Source organism: Solea solea, chromosome 3 (genome assembly GCF_958295425.1).
Source record: "Solea solea chromosome 3, fSolSol10.1, whole genome shotgun sequence".
Lineage (NCBI taxonomy): Eukaryota > Metazoa > Chordata > Actinopteri > Pleuronectiformes > Soleidae > Solea > Solea solea.
The window spans coordinates 10,686,550-10,702,078 of NC_081136.1; the positions used below are offsets into that span (position 1 = coordinate 10,686,550).

General features: G+C 39.1%; 1 protein-coding gene across 1 annotated transcript in view; it reads right to left on the reverse strand.

The window, feature by feature from the left end:
- Positions 1-1,490: 1,490 nt before the first annotated feature.
- plcb3 (phospholipase C, beta 3 (phosphatidylinositol-specific)) overlaps positions 1,491-15,529 on the reverse strand; it is a 53,889-nt gene continuing 39,850 nt past the window's right edge. The window contains exons 12-34 of the mRNA XM_058624916.1: positions 15,253-15,335; positions 15,027-15,111; positions 14,417-14,564; positions 13,580-13,681; positions 13,417-13,490; positions 13,235-13,331; positions 12,185-12,269; positions 11,749-11,873; positions 11,230-11,384; positions 10,981-11,142; positions 10,801-10,900; positions 9,671-9,775; positions 8,800-8,894; positions 8,545-8,674; positions 7,449-7,490; positions 7,152-7,261; positions 6,906-7,015; positions 6,647-6,806; positions 6,444-6,520; positions 6,268-6,354; positions 6,102-6,159; positions 5,748-5,834; positions 1,491-4,891 (exon numbers count right to left, since the gene is read on the reverse strand). Of these exons, the coding sequence (XP_058480899.1) occupies positions 4,574-4,891; positions 5,748-5,834; positions 6,102-6,159; positions 6,268-6,354; positions 6,444-6,520; positions 6,647-6,806; positions 6,906-7,015; positions 7,152-7,261; positions 7,449-7,490; positions 8,545-8,674; positions 8,800-8,894; positions 9,671-9,775; positions 10,801-10,900; positions 10,981-11,142; positions 11,230-11,384; positions 11,749-11,873; positions 12,185-12,269; positions 13,235-13,331; positions 13,417-13,490; positions 13,580-13,681; positions 14,417-14,564; positions 15,027-15,111; positions 15,253-15,335 (2,595 nt within the window). The 3' untranslated portion in view covers positions 1,491-4,573. The remainder of the gene's footprint in view (positions 4,892-5,747; positions 5,835-6,101; positions 6,160-6,267; positions 6,355-6,443; positions 6,521-6,646; positions 6,807-6,905; positions 7,016-7,151; positions 7,262-7,448; positions 7,491-8,544; positions 8,675-8,799; positions 8,895-9,670; positions 9,776-10,800; positions 10,901-10,980; positions 11,143-11,229; positions 11,385-11,748; positions 11,874-12,184; positions 12,270-13,234; positions 13,332-13,416; positions 13,491-13,579; positions 13,682-14,416; positions 14,565-15,026; positions 15,112-15,252; positions 15,336-15,529) is intronic.

Below are 15,529 nucleotides of genomic sequence, written 5' to 3' on the forward strand. Positions count from 1 at the left end.
GTCCAAAATGAGACAAAAATGTCATAGTATAGTATGTCGTCCAAAATCAGTCAAAAATGTCATAGTATAGTATGTCGTCCAAAATGTGTCAAAAAAGTCATAGTATAGCACGTCGTCCAAAAAACACTCAAAAAAGTCATAGTATAGCATGTCGTCCAAAAAACACTCAAAAAAGTCATAGTATAGTATGTCGTCCAAAATCAGTCAAAAATGTCATAGTATAGTATGTCGTCCAAAATCAGTCAAAAATGTCATAGTATAGTATGTCGTCCAAAAAACACTCAAAAATGTCATAGTATAGCATGTCGTCCAAAAAACACTCAAAAAAGTCATAGTATAACATGTCGTCCAAAAAACACTCAAAAAAGTCATAGTATAGCATGTCGTCCAAAAAACACTCAAAAATGTCATAGTATAGTATGTCGTCCAAAATCAGTCAAAAATGTCATAGTATAGTATGTCGTCCAAAATCAGTCAAAAATGTCATAGTATAGTATGTCGTCCAAAATGTGTCAAAAAAGTCATAGTATAGCATGTCGTCCAAAATCAGTCAAAAAAGTCATAGTATAGTATGTCGTCCAAAATGAGACAAAAACATCTTAGGGGAACATAAAAGTTCTGAGAGAATTGTTTTATGTTTCATCTGTTTTTGAGTTTGTTGGTATCTAGAGAGATTAACTGTGCCTTTTACAAGTAGAACTGGCACAAAATAAAATTGCTTCAAATGAAACAACGTGACTTTTTATTGGGTATCGGTGGCGTCTTTGACACATGGGTGATGTTTTCTGTACATTGTTGATGCTGTAATGATCTATTTTAAATGAAAAACATACTTCACTAGACACTTGAATTGAAAATAAATGCAAAAATACAATTAATGTTTAATCATTGAAAGACAAAAGCACTTCTCGGGCTAAAAAGAATGACAATTTGGAAATAATATACTGTTATCCTGAAAACAAACATGAACAATAAATAATGATAATAATAATAATAATAATAATAATAAAAAACAATAATAAAACAACAACATATATACGTATATATATATATACAAAAAAGTGAGAGACAGTTCAGAGAGGAATGTGGGAGTTTATTGCTGAATATTCAGTCATATAGTTTATGTTCATCATATTGAAATAATCCTGGATTGGTGTGAACTATTGAACTATTGAACTATTCAAACATCATATACATGAAACGTCCAGTGTCAGAGTGTCTGCAGGTCTTGACGTATCATTGCCCGCGTCCACTTTCCACGATCCAAAGAGTACAAACAGCTGCTGCTTGAAACTCTATACACTCGTCCAATGTTGAAGATGATGGGGACAAGGAAGTGGGACATCGAGAGAGAGAGAGAGAGAGAGAGAGAGAGAGAGAGGCCTCAGGGTCCATCAGCAGGAGACTATAATTACACCAAATGTTTACAAAGAGTACGATCAACAAGGGTTTTTTTGTGTGTGATGCTGAAGTGAGCAGGAACACTGCTGTGTTTGAGTCAGAGTCTTTTATTGTTTGTGTCCATTTAAGCACGTTTTCAATATGAAGAGGACGGAAAAAGTCCACAGATGGCAACAAATGACCAGCGGGCTTCATGCGGAACTAGCTATCGGCGTTTAACCAACTGTTAATCTGTCTCTCTCCTCCCTCTGTGTGAGTGGTTACTTGTAATTATATCTTTGTGAGGTCCAAAAAACTTGAAAAACCTATCTTTGTGGAGACATTTGGTTTTAAAGGGTTTTTCCAGGGTTAAGCACACAGGCGTAATATTGTTGAAATTCCACTTTTTTTTCTCAAGAAATGTCAGGTTGTTTTGTAAAAAGATAATTGAATGTAAAACAAAAGGGAAACACTTGGAGTGCTTGTCGGTTATTATGCTATAATCTGACTGGTCCGGCCCACTTGAGATCAAATTTGTGCTGTATGTGGCCTTTGAACTAAACCCTGGTTTAGGGGCTAGGGTTAGGTCAATGATGTGTCCTCACTAAGATATAAACACAAGTTTGAGTGTGTGTGTGTGCCAGGGCATGAAAGAGTGTGAAATTGCACTAAAGGAAACAACGTCCAGTTTTTTACCACATAATTATGTTAAAAGGGACTATGGTATATAGACCTTATTATTATTATTATTGTTATAGTTCTACAACACTAGAAAAGATGAAGAACTGTGAATAACACTGGTTTTTAAGTGTTTATTTACACATAAGCTAAAAATCCTTGTAGCGGTTTTTACTCTAACGCTAAAATCAACATTAGCTGATTTGATGAGAGAGGATCTAAACGTGCAGTCTAGTATAAATGAAGAGTTCAAAATAAATGCATTAAAAGAGAAGCAGTCATTTTCACTTCTGCGATAAACCTGGTCTCAGTCCTTATTAGCATTAGCATGTGAAGATTAAAGTCCCAAAGCTGTACATGAAACAAAATGACCAGTAAGTCTACAGATTGACTGGGAAAAACAATATTGTATCCAACGTTAGCATCACCTTTGTTAGATCGACCACACTTGGTAACAAATTGGTTTGACATTTTATCTCGAGGGCAGAGTATTGACAAAAAGCCTCGTTCTTATTTATCTGGTGTTTTAACTTCAGGAACAAAAACTAAATCCGAGCTCAAAGTGCAAAGAATAAAGACGCAGACTATCATGTCCCTCCTCAAATACTCAAAATACTCCAGCACTGATACTTTTGTATTGACGTCCATGTCACAGGAACACAAGGTTCCTACAAGTGGGAAAAAAACCCTTAAGTGCCTGGTTTAAGTGAACAGGAGGAGCTTAAAGACAACACAGTAAGTTACGTTCGGACGACCTGGACCCTAAAAACAGACACCATGCGAGGAATGTCTCATATCCCGACTTCTGTCATTGATTGATTGTATTAGTGCACATTATACTGCAGGGTGATCAGACAACAAAGAAGTCAGCATATTCATGTTCTGATCCTAAACAATGGTTGACCCATATTCAACTGTTTCATAACGGTTATTGTCTCATGCTATTTTCAGGAACAGTACCATTCCAAGAACAGCCACGACGTTGAGGTGGGCAGGGACTGGATTTTAAAATGAAAACCTTGATAAGCAGCATGAATTCTACACCTTCTTCCATCCATAAAAACTTAAATAACCACAAAAGGGAAAAAAAGGTTGTTAAAATTAAATTTTTTTAAATAGGTGATAGTTTACAAGGGGTTTGTGTGCGCACATGTGAGGGGAGATAATCAGACAGACAGGCAGCCAGTGCTCATCCAAGGGAGGGAGGTGAAGGAGGTGAAGGAGGACACGTCAGGACTCGCTGAACCTCTCCGTCTTCCTCCACCGCCGTCCCTCTCAAGCACTTGTGGTCAGTAGTAAAATACACGCACAGCTTCACATATACACAAAGTACACATACACAGGGTGCCGACCTTTGACCCTTTAAAGTGGGCCACAAAAATAATAAAAAATAAACAACCACTAACATTGCTTTAAAAAAAAAAAAGAAAGAAAGAATGAAGACAGAGAGCAAAGACACAAAAACAGAATTTTTAAATTAAAGTTAAAGTACCTTTTAGTTTGAATGGCTTTAAAATGCCACACTGACGATATCAGGGTAGATTACCTAACACACACACCTTTAAAAAAAAGAGCATATTTATCCTCAAATAAAATGTACACAAGTTGTTCCTATGACGACGAGAATTGAGAATTCTGGAAAAGCTCGACGACAGCTTTCCACGGCGACGCGGGACGAGACTGTGACGACTATTGAGTTCAGTAAACGTCACGGAAATCAGTTTGAAGATCATAAGACTGACCTCTGACCTCAGGAATACCTTAAATAAGTGTATGAGTTCTATTTTTCAAAGGTTTTAGAGGCTTGTGTGTGTGTGTGTGCAGATTAGCAGCATACTGTGATCAGACTACATGTATGTGCAGCTTCAACCACAAAGGCTGCAGCACCACCTACTGGACAGCTGCTGACATTACAGATAAAACTTTTAAAAGTGAGATCTTTAAAAAAAATCTGGTTCCAAACTCACTTTCCCCGTTTGATACTAATTTCTGAATTAATAACTTCTGTAAACGTGATCATTCTAGACTGGGAAAATGCACATTTTTAAACAATTAATATTATTATCAAGGGTCAGATGCAGCCTTTAAGACAAAATGTCAAAAGTGTGTGATGAGATTTGCATCTTCCGACTCTCGTGATAATCAGTTTAAAAGGTTTAAAGGTTTAACAGAGTGTCAAGTCAAGTTTCAGAGCAAATATCCTGTGGTCTGGCAACAAAACTGGAGCAAAGCTTAGCGACCACAACAAAACGGATGGATGATAACAAACAAATAAGGGCAAATGTAAAAAAACAACAACATTTGGTTATGATTCTGAATCTTCACGTGACAAAAACTGCAACATATAAAAAACAATAGAGCTCTGCAGACGCAAACAAATCAGTCCGTCATAAAAAGAATAAAATTAGTAAATAATCTATATCATTACTATCCCACATTATAATCATTATAGACCCCGGTTGAATGTATGTATTATTTTTTTTTTTCCTTTTTACACAAAATAAAATTAGTGATTTTAACTGAAGGACAACTCCGCCTCTGATTGGACGGGAGTGGTGGACGACGACGTGGAATCGGCCAACGAGGCGGTGCTATTGTCCATGCTCCTGTTCCACAGGCTCCGGTTGGGCGTCGACGGGTTGGAGGGGGTGGAGCAGTTGGAGGGCGGGCCCGAGCCGGAACTGGGGCTGGAGCTGCTGTGGTTGGAGAAGGGCGAGAACAGGGTGTCCTTCTGGAGACCTTTGTTCTGGAGCTCCAGCTGCAGGTGCTGGCAGATCTCCTCGGGCAGTCGCTGATACTCTTCCTCCAGTTCCCGCTGCAACTGAGTCTTCAGCTGGAGAGAAAACGCGCGTTTAACAGTGAGTCGCCGATCTGCTTTGGTGGCAAATGTGTTCTCATTCTCGAATTTGTTCTCAAAGCCTATTCAGGTAGTTTTATACAAAGATTCACCAACGTTTATCTGGGATGTTTGTTAAGTTAAAAGCAACACAAATCCACACTGAAGAGAATAACATTGATCTGAAAAGGAGAATTATGCACACATGTGGACAATACTGAGTGATTGTGTCTTATTTAACTCTGCAGTGATATTATATAGGATTTCAATCGTATCATTTAATCATTTTTTCTTACAAAACATAATATAATTACACGTCATGAGTCATGTCAACTCTCTTGAAGGTCTATTTTGTAACATTTATGACAGAAATGGAACATATTACCAATAAGTATGCTTGTCTTAGTGTATAATTGCTTTAAAATTAAAATTATTCAGCTTTCCTTAGTATCCACTATACGTACTTGTGTTTCAGGTTAATAAGTAGAAGCTTACTATGCAAACAAAAGGAGAAAAAACATCCTTTCTGCTATGCAAAGGCCACCGTAGTCACCAATTCTTACACACTGGACCTTTAAAAACAAACGTAAGAAAAGATATAAAGGTGTATATATACATTGTGTAAAATAAAGTGGAATCTAGGGATGAAGTTGCATTGTGACACTATTGTTGTGGCCTTCAGGAAACACAGAAACACACAAAGCTCTCCCTGGAGCCAGTGTTTGATTTGTCCATTCAGGGCTACTGTACACAAACACAACATGGCAAACCTCCCCTAAATGTCACACACAGGACCTCTAAGAGGGTCTCGGTGGTACTCATAGGACCCTAATCCTTTATGTGCGACGCTCACCTGTGGTAGTTCGTCGTCTATGTGCTGCAGCACCTCCCGCTGCTTCAGCATCAGCTTCTCCTGTCTCCTGCTCTGAGCCTCCTCCAGCTGCAGAGTGAGGACAGAACCATGAGAGGGGAGGACCATTCAGGAAGGAGGGAAAGGAGAGCAGGAGGGGAAGAAAGGAAAAGAAAAGAAAAGAGGAGAGATGAGGGATAAAAAAAGTGATATGGAGGAGGGAGAATTTAGCATTATTGGCAAAACATGTCAAATGAATTAGCATTAGGAAGTTAATACACAAGAAGAAGAAGAGTGCTTTAAAGGTGCTGACAGCAGCAGGAAAATGTGCTATGAATGAGATAAGCGGGAACTTGCCCTGAGGATTAAGGCGACAGAATCTTGAATGTGCTTCTTGTTGATGTCATTCAGTTCCCTGCAGAGTGAAGAGAAAAAAGATAGAGATCAAAATGAGGAGAGACCTCTCTAATTATCTTAATATCTGCTCAGGAGCACGAGTGAACAAAGACGAGCTCAGCCTTGCCATGTTTCAGCCTTGTCTTGTCTCTTTGCTTCGACGATGCTGTTTTGTCGCTTCCTTTCCATGATCTTCTGAAGCTCTTTCTTCTCCCTGCGACCACAGACACATGTGGTCAACAAAGGCTGCGGGGAAGTCACGTGGTGTAAGAAGACAAAAAAAAAAAGAAGAGTGGCACTCACTTCTCACACAGCTCCTTGAGCTTCTTCAGCTGAGCTGCTTGGCATTCGTTTGCCGTCTCCTTTAACTTCTGTACGGCCTGAAAACACAGCACAACACAGCGGACGAGCGCTTGTCAACACATCACTGTGTGCAGCGGTGATGCTTCTACACACACACACACACACACACACACACACACAGGCATGTACGTGTGACCTGTTACCTGTTTCAGGTGTGCGTGTTGCTTCTCTCTCTCCAGTGCGTGAAGCTCTTGTCTTAGTTTCAGCAGCTCCTGCATCCGACACTCTCTCAGCTGGACCTTCTGCTTCTCCAGCTCCTGATCCAACGCCGTCAGTTCGCTCTGCACTGGCTCATGCGGTTCACTGAACACAGGGATTACGTGGTCAGGTGCAACTAATTAACCAACTAAAAACTAGAGATTATTAGCTTCATTCTCCTGTCACGTATCCTCCCATGCTTACTTTTTCTTAATGCTACGTTTGAGGTGTTTCTCGATCTGAGTGCGCCTCCTCTGGCTGTCAGACTGAAGCTGACTGCTGCGATTCTGTTGCTCCTTACTCAGATTCCCCACCTGTGCCAACACAATCACACAACTCAATTTGTTTTGTAGCAGACAAAAAGAGGTGAACTTCCTGGATCTGGAACAGTTTCACATCAATTTTGTATGCAATTCTACAAAATCCCAGCATGTAAATAAAATACTGAACCTTCTTCAGGTGTTTCTTGCGCAGCTCTTTGACTTCTTTGCTCTGTTTCTTTAGCAGCTTCACATAGTTCTTCTGCAGCTTCAGGTCCTCTGTAGAGTAAACCTGGACGTCTGAGAGACGAATACACAAACACGCACAGTGAGTGAATTATGAAAACTAGCCAGAGGGAATCTTCAGTACAACTGGCACAGTGGAAAAATAAAAAATACAGTGCCCTAAGAAATGTTCTGGATGTGACACAGATGTGAAACATCCATCCCCACAGTGTGGAAATGGATGTGCTGCGGGTGATCTTACCTGTGAGGACAGTGGCTATGAGATCCTCCTTCTGACTTGGAGCTGCGCACACGCACACGCACACGCACACACACACACACACACACACACACACACACACACACACACACACACACACACACACACACACACACACACACACACACACACACACACACACACACACACGCAGAGCAAGAAGAATACAGGAGAAGCACACTTGTTTGAGATGGAAGATGGAGAGTACACAAAAAAAACAAAAAACGTGATGAAATATGAAAATCCTCCTCAGGATTTTCTGCACATGGAGTTTTAACAAAAAAACCACAACAACACAGTGAGAAACTACTGTGTTCATCTGTTTCTAGAAGCATCTGGAGATAATTATTGACAAATGAGGCGCATGCTTTCAATGGCATCGATAATAACAGGGGATATTTACTTAGACGTAAAACACTAGCTTGCTTTTTACTGAATTTTACATAGTAGCAGGCTTTTTATAGTTTATAGGAAAACTAACAAAATAATGAAAAGTCAAATTGACTGGATGGAAATTTTGTGACTGAAAATAAAAATTGTTTTCATTCATAATAAAGTGTTTTCAATGTGTTTTTGTTTACTGTGTGGGACATAGGGCTATGCTAGTTAAACACAACATTTGTTATGTAGTTAATTGGGTTGAGTTGGTTCATCTAAGTGAGGTTTTTCTTTGTCTTTGTCTTCAGTCTGTACATTTTTCAAACAGCCTTTTTGAATCATGCACCAGGCAAATACTCCACATTACAAAAAACTAAACTAAATAAGGACAAAAACTAAAGATACATGCAAACCTATTATAACCTTGCATAGTACAGTAGTTAGGCAGAGAAGCAACCTTAACCTTTTTCACTTAACCCTAAACTGGCAACCCACCTCACTATGGAGGCAGACAATATTATCTATATGACATAACAGCGATAATCCACTGGCGATGATATAATGGTATTTCTTTTCTTGTCTTGTTTCCATTATACATTCAATTTTGCATCTTATTTTATGTAACGTCTGATTAGACCCAAGAAAACCAGATGAAGATCAACATCGCAGATAAACGACAGAATGGTGTGTGTGTGTGTACCTGGTGGAGGTAATTTGATATCAGTGGGTTCACAAAGTGAGGAAGGTGGGAAGTTGAACGGCGAAGGAGGTCGGACTGGAATGACACACACGCTCTTGTTCTCTCCATCTTTAGGCTGGTTGGGAACATGCTGGGGAAAAAAAGGCAACTTTCAGGCAAGAATCAGTGAAAATCTGATATTTACTGAGAGAGAGAAAATGTTTTGGTCTTAGATTGTTTTTTTATTTTCTTTGTGTGTGTGTGTGTGTGTCTCACCTCACTGTTGTCCTCTAGCAGAACAGCCAGCTGTGTCTCTCTCTTGTGCAACTCACTGATGTGTTTAATTGGGTTGGTCAGAGCATCTGCGTACTCTGACAACACACACACAAACACAGGGTTACACACAGACGACTATAACACAGATCTTAACACAACTTAACACTCGCATGATATTCTTCCAAAAGAAAAGTAAAATACAAAACGATAAAGTAAGCGATTCAGTCAAACGTCCACAGATGGACTCACATGACTTCATGTTATTTTAAAGGCCGTGCACGATGGATCAATGGAGCAGCAAATTCAGTGTGGGGATATTTAATAAAGAAAAATAATTTCCACCACTTTTGTCACAGATGTCAACCAACAATTCTAGATTTAAATAAACTGAGTGTTCATAAATAGATAAATGTTTGACAAAGGCAGTGAACCAACAGTTGAAATAATCTGGTGTTTATCTTATCAGGAACTTATTTAGAGACCTACATTCATTCATTATTTCAAATGACATTTAGGAATACTTTGCATTTAGCTTTTTATTACTCGATTAGTCCTGTTAGCTTAACTGTTAGCAAAGATGGCGGACACTGTTTACATTCTGGGAATGAGGTCCCGTCCCCCTACGAGTGGGTCTATAAAGTGCGGAATTAGCATTGCAGTTTCAAGCCTCAGACAAAGTGTCACTGGTGGACATGAATGACAAGAATGAAGATATTTCTCGACTCAGGGGAAACTGAGGTTGGGAAGCACAGTTTTTCAAAAAATACAACCCCTACTCTAGTAATACAAAGCTAAATGCAAATCAGTGAAGTATTCGTTTAAGGTGATTGACAGGGTTGTATAGAGTAAAGTAGTCAAGTACTGTCATCACCTTGGTGTTCGTTAGGAATGTAGTCCTGAGCCTCGGTGTAAACCAGCAGCGACGGCAGCAGGAGAGGCTGGTTTAACTCATTCTTCAGGTTGATGTAGTGGTAACCTGCAAGGAAGCAAACAGGTACAGTTAGTTATAAGTGGTTATTAGTTTTCATGCACCAAAATGTGGCGACTCAAACAGAAAACATGTACAGCAGCAATTGTAATGTTGGAGGCCATTGAATGCTAAACAATCCATACCAGAGGTGTCAAACTCAAGGCCCGCGGGCCACATGCTGCCCCCTAAATCGATTGCATGCGGCACAACAACTCAATATCATTGTAAAAATGACAACACGGCCCACGACGTCCTCTTCCATACACAGCATGTGTGGATAGAATGTAATATTAAATATGTTTGTTAGCTATATTTTTATTATATTAAATAATAAGACATTATGGCATTATAAAATGTATTACATTCAACGTTATATATATATATATATAAAAAATAATTACATATACAGTATATCAGCTTGTTTAGTGTTTTAATTACAGGTGTCCACTTAATTTACTTAATTTTAGATTTATTTATTTTTCATCATATATACATATATTATTTATATTATTATTGTTTATACATTATATATTGTGAAGTATACATTGTTCCCTATAAAAAAACAACAACTTTACTGAATATATCATATAGTGAATAGTTGTTTTCCTCCACTGTTTTTTCTTTTCTTTTTTTTGACACCAATGAGATTCCAAAACAAAGAATTTCTTCCTAAATAGAAAATGAAGTCTGCATTTATGAGACAGACAAGAAATGATTATATTTTACAAAAGAAGAACCTGGATTTTGTTGTTTGTGTCATGATGCGAAAGACAGTAAAAACAAAAAAGGGCATTTCATTTTCAACTTCTCCCTGTTCATGGACAGCTGAATAAAATATCGTTTTGCTGAGGAAGTAAATTGTTTTACTTCATAAACATGGAGGCTACCTAGAAAAGTCATTAAATTAAGTCCGATATAAAAAAGGATCTATTTCATGTCACCACATAGAACAACATACAGACAGAAGGATTTCTATAAACACTTAAATTGTCATATTATGTATGTATTGCATGTTACGTGTGCTTACTGACCAGGTCTGATGGCCGACACCGGGAGGATACGGTGGCCAATAAACTTGCCGTTTTCTTCAAACACTGCTATCCTCAGAGAGGCCAGTGTCGGCAGAACCACCTGGACAGAAAAGTGGTGTAAATCTTTGTTTAGGACAGAATATGACGTGAAAAAGTGTGAGAGTGTGTGGAAAAAGTTACCTTATTAAAGACAAACATGTCATCGTCCCACAAGGGGTCCAGTGAGTTCCCATTGGATGTTTTGGTTCTGTACTTCCTCTTTGTATCAGCAGGAAGTCCAAATGTGTCCACCTCCACATACACGCCCACTTTCTTGTCTGTCAGGAACTGGCCCGAGACCACCTGGGGGGGGATTTGGATTCACGGTGGTGATTATATCAACTCTTCAGCAGTTAAATAAACAATCCCTTTAAATCAGCATGCACTCACCTTGATTTTAACTGTATTGGCGACGATGCCGTCCACGATGTTCTCGGTAAAAGGGTCAAACTGTTTGTCCGTCCTCCTCATGAACTCTGGTTTGAGCAGGTAGCCGCTGTGGCCGTTATACTCAAACACGCCCATGTTTAGCTGCATTGGAAGGTCTGCGAGAGATAAAGAGAGGGATACAAAGAGAGGGGACAGAGAGATGGCAATGAGATAGACGAGGGTTAAAGGAAATGCCAAGAAAATTGAGAGATAAAGAGATTTCTAGGGAAAAATGTTAAGATTGATTGCTTTAACTTGGCCTGAGAGTGTTTAGTTATTTATGAGGCTGAGGAAGCATTTAAAAGATCAATCTTAACGACATTTAAAAAGACCTTATTTATGTTTCTTGGAAATTATTCAAAAGCTTAATCTAGTTCGGTAATTCAAGTAATGACACCGTGAAAAAGTAGGAAAGCTAAACCTATAATGCAGACTTGAACTTCTTCTTAGCAGAAGAACAGAAGAAAAACCAGGACTAACCAAGGGTCTGGAAGTTCAGCGCCACCATTTGGCAACCGACGTTCCAGAAGAGCTGAGGCATGTAGTTCGAGCTGTCCACCCTCGTGCCTTTAGGGTAGATTCTGCTCAACTGGTTCTTATTGTACCTGGAGGAGTGTTGTTAAGGAATGAAATTGTGTGTGTGTGTGTGTGTGTGTTTGTGTGTTAAAAATCACAGTGGGAACAAAAATGTGAAACTGCCAACAAATGCACAGTTAATCAAAAGAGACAACAAACATTAAACCATTCAATAAAAATCTCAAAGAATTATCGCACAGAATTATAAACTATATCCTAAAAACAGAAAAAAAAATGTATTATAGGTCCAAGGTGAAGTATACACATACACACGCAAACTGTATTTGCAAAGATCGCAATTAAACTGTACACACAGAGAAGCTCAACGTGTCTAGGATACTCGACAAAGGCCGTGGGGGAGCTCTTCAGAATGTCCATGCCTTTAGTTTCCACAAACGAGGACATCTCAAAGAACTTATTCCTCTCTGATGGACAGAAAAAAAGAAGGAAAATGAAGACAGTTCTGCTCAAGCTGTAATTCTCATTAAAATGTTTTTCTGCTTTTTTGGGGGGGTATAATAGGGGTAGTATTTAGTCACTGGTGGACACGTAACAAAGAAAAGAAGGAAGCTATTTCTCGACTCAGGGGAAACTGAGGTTGGGAAGCACAATGTATCAAAAATACTACCTCTATTCTAGTAATACAAAGCTAAATGCAAACCGAAGAACTATTCATTTAATGTATGTGTATGTACAGTACACATACATATGTCATTGGGGTTGAGCCCATAAAATACTCAGTCTCTCTTGTTACTGGTCTATAAATATCTTCTATCACATGCTTCTCTATGCACAGACTGTAAAAATGCCAATTAAAATCAGCAACAGCATTTTAGCCGAGTCATGTTGTGGACTGTTTATTTTCGTCATTATGGGAGAAGAATATTTGTTACACGGATAGAAAATGATGTCTTTGAAATTAGCATGAAATGGCACAAATGTGTTGTTAACAGCTTTGTATACGACGGCGTATCAGGGCCAAACTGACAAGAAAAAAATATTAATCTTTCGAAATAAACTGGTAATATTCAAAGAGCAATTAAATTCTAAAATTAAACTAAATAATGATACAAAATCTTGTAATATTGTGACTTTGTTCTCGTAATATTACGACTTTATTCTCATAATATTACGACTTTATTCTCAAAAGATAAAATGTTTCATTCTTTGTGGTTTGGCCCTAATACTCCGTCGTACTAAAATGACTGCATTGGAATGAAAATGAAAACAAAAATGAATTGTGCGACAGGTTAGTGTGAACCCACTGATTGTTAACTACAAATGTGTCCTTATCAATAAACCGCTCAAATAATCGACCTCATAAGCCGTTACTAAATGTATCATCACTTCCACGCGTCTGCCTGGTTACCGCTCCCACACAAACACTTACTGCAGGCCACCTCGAAGCTCTTGAACTTGACAGGTTCGATGTAGTTGACGAGGGTTGACATCTCCTCTGTGGCGTTCACCTCGCTGCTGGCTGTGCCCTGTGAGAAACACACGCCGCCGATCCATCAATCAGCCCCATCAGCCATTCACACACCCATCAGCCGTGATCCCGGCGCTTCTCACCTCATCACTGTTTGGCTTTTTCAGCTCCGTCGCGGCTTCGTCCTCCTCTTCCTCCTCACTTTCTCCCTCGCCTCCTGGTGAGGACGGAAAAAACAAAAAACCAGTTGAACACAATCAGCAGCGCACTCACAGCCTCATCCATCCCGTTAGACTCCAAACCCACCGATGGACTTGCGAGGCTCCGAGTCTTTGACCATCCTCTCGGCGAGCTTCTCCTCCCCGTTGGACAGGATCTGGCCGCTCTCACTTTCTGTCAAAGGAGATTCTACGACAAATGCAGCAAATTATCAGCTTTTGTGAGGTTTTCAACTCTACAGGTGTTTATATGCCTCTAAACAGAAGTTATTAGGATCCACATTAGCTGTAACATTGCTGTCGCTTTTCTTTAAATAAAAAAATAATAATACATATCATCATGTTATCATCAATTTATATCCATATAAACAGTACATACAGTATACTATAAATACTACAACATAAACTTGCTATAAATATGTATACCATGTAAATACAACACTTCAAACACAATCAAACTCCAATTAGAGAAAGAAATTGTGGGGGGGGGGGGGTTGGGGGTGGAAAAAAAAGTACACAACATTATAAACATATATAATAACGGTGTAGTTTTCACAACAAAAACATATTAATGGTGCCAAAATAAATCTGTTTATATCAAAAACAGAGAAATAAATCTCAAATTAAGTAAATAATGTGGACAACTGTAAAACAAGCTTACATATATATATATATATGTGTGTAATTTAATGTTGAATGCAAAACATTTAAGTAAGTTTAACTTATTACTATTTTAAAAATTGTTGCTGGCTATATTCAACAGGAAATCCACAATCATGAATGAACAAAATATTCATTCATGGTAAATATTATAGCTTTAAAATGACTCAAATGTGTTATTTACAATGTGCAGTATTCATGTGACCGCGTAAAGTCATTCACGAAAACCTGAAGTGTTTCCTGTTCCACAGGTGCGTCCACTTACCATTGTTAGGCATCGACTGCTCCTCCAGCTCTCTGCGTCGTATGCTGCCGCCGCTCGAGGGCCGGTGGTGGTGGTGCTTCTTCTTGTTTTTGATGAGAATCTTCCCCAGCATCTCCTGAGGCGTAGGGAGTGGCTGACCTGGGACCAGCTAAGGTCGGGCGGGAGACACGAGTAAACTGAATACAGAATAAATGTGCTATCACATCACGCCACGTCACCTTTCTTTGTGTTTATTTTTAAGCTTCAGTTGCAGACATGGTTCCATCCTCTAAAGCAGAAACTGAAGTATCTTATTATTACAGTATTCACATATCATTATATCAGGTCATTACTGTGTCCCTTTTTGCAGGCCATGAGTACATTTTAGGATTTGTGTTCTGCAAATGTCATTGAGTCAGTAGCAGCTACACTTTTCACCTCAAATTAAAGAGGCTTCTTTAAAGTCGCGTGTGTCTGCATATCACACTCTTGGTACAAGTTGATCCTCACCATTCTGCGTTGTAATCAGATCCTATCCAAAATGTCACGGTTTCTTCCTTTGATGAAGCCCCACAAAACAAAACAAAAATAATGGAATATAGAATAAAGAAGGAAATCTAGGAAATCGTACCGGATATTTCTCCAGTGGATCGATAAGCAGGGCATCTCCAAAGATGGTCCTGCAGTATTCTGCCATCTTGGCTTGCTGCTTGGCCCTGAAAGGAGAAGAGACTTCACTTCACTTCTCAATATCCATTTTAACAGCGCCCACATTTGAAGACAAGATTTCATTACGGGCCCTGAATCTTTGGCGTGTAATCCAGTTATGAAGCCACATCCTGACAAAACACACTTACGAATCAACGTGGTTTTCAAAGGAGAGGATGAGGGGGTATGGTGAGGTCTTGAAAGCACTCTCTGCAATCGCCTCAATCACCTCCTGCAGTCAGGAAAAAGATCGAAAACAATTAAACCAGATATTAATTTCTCATTACACGGAACATTCAACCATCACAAACATGTCCTCATTTCAACATATAACCTCAAAATATGGCACAGAGGTTCGTTTCAGTCAATCAAGTGAGTGTAGAACAGAAAGTGGAGACATGAATCTGCCTCATACACGGTCTCTAC